The 3,112-nt window shown below is 33.9% G+C and overlaps 1 protein-coding gene across 1 annotated transcript; it reads left to right on the top strand.

Moving 5' to 3' along the window:
* Nucleotides 1-940: 940 nt before the first annotated feature.
* LOC107751104 (carcinoembryonic antigen-related cell adhesion molecule 1-like) lies at nt 941-2,771 on the top strand (the record flags this gene model as incomplete). Its single annotated transcript, XM_016566705.1, has 4 exons — nt 941-1,267; nt 1,628-1,960; nt 2,439-2,540; nt 2,660-2,771. Coding segments are annotated over 4 exons (779 nt in total), but the record flags the coding sequence as incomplete, so codon positions are not given.
* Between the last annotated feature and the right edge of the window lie 341 nt (nt 2,772-3,112).

Raw genomic sequence — 3,112 nt, 5'->3', positions numbered from 1 at the left:
GTAACATCTGTAAAAATTGTAGCAACCTCATTTTTAAATGTTTGTTTTTTGTTTTTTTTATTAACCAATGGTCTTCCATAGTAACATGAATGAATTAAGTGTTTAGGTGTTTGTATGAAAAACAGTAGTCTAAATAAATGTAGTATAAATGCCCAAACGCTATAGCTTAATCACAAAAAATACTGCAATTATGTTCTTTTACTTTTTTACTACATATAATACATGTCTACATTAATACAATTCGATACAGATACCCATATTTCTGACACAATACCACGGTTCAGAAAGTGTTAAGAGCGATGAAAAGATGAATAGGTGCCCTTTTTCAACTTTGTAAGATCAGTAATGTGCTCACCCACAGATTCAGACACTGCTATTTTATTTACGCAACGCATTTCCCATTATGGGTTATGATTCGTGATGGTAGAAATTAAGCTTTTTGAAACTTTGAATCAATTGTTTCGGACAATGATTCACATCACATGCTGGTGACATCTGCTGGTCAAAACTTTAGATTCAACATAATCTCAGGTCAAACATGCAAATAGAAGCACCTTTTACAAACCTATTGCAAATATTTTATTAGAAGAATAATCTGTTAAATGCTGTTTATAAATCATTAAATACCATATGCCTACATGAACTGAACAATGGGAGAAAACTGCTGTAGGGATACTGCTACCTGATTGGACTCCATCTCTAAAGCCCACCCCCACACCTAATCAAAATCTCACCCCTCATAGGGAGAAGCAGGCGAGACATAAGAAGTCTAGTTTTGATAGTCTACTACACTTGTAAATGAATGCAACCTGGACATATTTAAATCTACTATTTTTTTAGACAGTGAAATATGTCTGAAACATGTTGAAAGTGCTTAGGTGTTGTGTAATTTAGTCCCACTATCACAGATTTAATTAAATGTTAATTTGTTCTCTTCCAGGTGTGTCTGGTGTTGGTGCAGATGAAGTGCCAGTGTTTGTGATGGAGGGAGATTCAGTCACTCTACACACTAATATTGAAGCAAATCAACAAGGAAAGATAAGGTGGTATTTTAATGACATCCAAGTCGCTGCAATCATTGGAGAAAAGAGAGAAATCTGTACATATGATGAGTGTAAAGAGATTTTCAGAGACCGACTGAAACTGAATCATCAGACTGGATCTCTGACCATCACAAACATCACAAACACAGACACTGGAGTTTATAGACGAAAGGTAATCAACAGTGGCAGCTTCAGTGACAAGATCTTCAGTGTTTCCGTACATGGTGAGTCATTTCATGAATATTTAGAAACAGATTATATATGTTTATTATAACAGTGGCATTCCAAGCTCCTCTTTTCCTGTATCACTAAACAGAACATAATTATTTCCATTTCTAATCTCTGAAATCATCTCTGGTCACATTTTCTTATCTAATTTTTCTTAATTATTGTGTTTTAGCTGTCCAGGATGTATGTTCAACGTAAGCACAACATATAGAGACATTTAGCATTTTAGTCCAAGTCTAGAAAGAGTATGTGAAGTACTTGTTTTACTAGTTTTCTTATATTATGATTAATCAGTTATCTTGTTGAGGTTTTTTCCTCCAAAACGATCCTCCAGCAGCTGTTGGTTTGTGTTTCAGGAGTTTCTGCTGCTGAACGAGATAAAATGAAGAGAAAGTCAGTGAAGGAGGGAGAATCTGTTACTTTAGATCCTGGTGTAGTAAAAAACCTGAATAGTGTGATGACGTGGTATTTTAGTGACATTCTCATTGCTGAAATCACTGGAGATCAGAGTAAGATCTGTACAGATGATCAGTGTAAAGAGAGATTCAGAGACAGACTGAAGCTGGATCATCAGACTGGATCTCTGACCATCAGCAACACCAGAACCACAGACTCTGGACTCTATACACTACAGATCAACAGCAGCAGCTTCAGTATTAGCAGAATATCAACTGTTTTAACTGTCATTGGTGAGTATAAATTAGTTATTCAATGCCTTTGCCCTCTTACTTTAGAATATAGTCCAAAATTATTGTCAAGTTAATGTTATTTTTAATTATGTAATAAATAATTTAGTTAATATAAATGTATTTAATATTATTGTGGCCTGTTTGAAAGTGATCTATGACTCGGTGTTAAAATATAATTTGTATTGTATATTGTCAGTATCATCTTCACATGAATCTCAAAGTGACAGTTTTCAAGTTGTTAGCCAGAGTCATACTGCAACATACTGCTGTTTCTAGTTGAGCTCACAGTGCTGTGATGCTGCTTTAGTTGCTGTTCCTAAAAAAACACCAGAAGGTGCCATTTATCAGTTAAATCAATATCATACAACTGATGAACAATGTAGAAAGCTGTAAATATAAATTAAAGATATTGGTAAATAGTGGATGGATAATCAGTCACTCTCTAATAATAATGACTGTCTGTCTTTATCTGTTCCAGAGTCAGGTCTTTCTCCAGGTGTTATAGCAGGGATTGTTGTTGTTCTGTTGCTCATTGCTGCAGTAGCTGCTGTGTTCCTCTATCGCAGAGCAAGAAGGAAAGGTGAGTATTACATACAGCATGGGATGTATTATGTGGAAATATTATTTAAAAGATGTGAAAATATATATTTTGTATTGTAATTAACCAAAGTAATGTTTAATTGTTTATTTTCCAAACAGACACAGAACAATCGTGATCAGGTGAGATACTATGAGGACTGAACCTGTCTGCTTAAATAAATAAATAACCACAGATTCAGATCTGTGAGAAATTTATAAATCAGTACACAGAAACACCAACAATAATTGACTCTTTAAGATACTGCTGCTTTTGTACTGTTTTACTCGGAATGAAGAACAGTGAAGAACAGTATTTCTTTTTTTAAATATTGTTTTTATATAATTGTTTTTTGTGAATTATTTATTTAACATGTTCTGACTTCACTTTAGGGTCTGGGTGTAACAAATGTTCACGGTGAATCTGTTGTTTCTTCTCCTTTATTTATTTTTTCATACCAAGGCAAAACTTCACCAGTGAGGCCATTTATAAACAAACAAAAAAAAAACATTCAGATATCTCCCAAATAAACCAAATAACAGTAATATAAAACCACTAAGTACCACTTTATTCTG

This window comes from Sinocyclocheilus rhinocerous, unplaced genomic scaffold (assembly GCF_001515625.1).
Source record: "Sinocyclocheilus rhinocerous isolate Xijiao unplaced genomic scaffold, SAMN03320098_v1.1 scaffold25451, whole genome shotgun sequence".
Classification (NCBI taxonomy): domain Eukaryota; kingdom Metazoa; phylum Chordata; class Actinopteri; order Cypriniformes; family Cyprinidae; genus Sinocyclocheilus; species Sinocyclocheilus rhinocerous.
The sequence above is the reverse complement of the archived record's forward strand: the minus strand, read 5'-3'. Positions and strand labels throughout refer to the sequence as shown.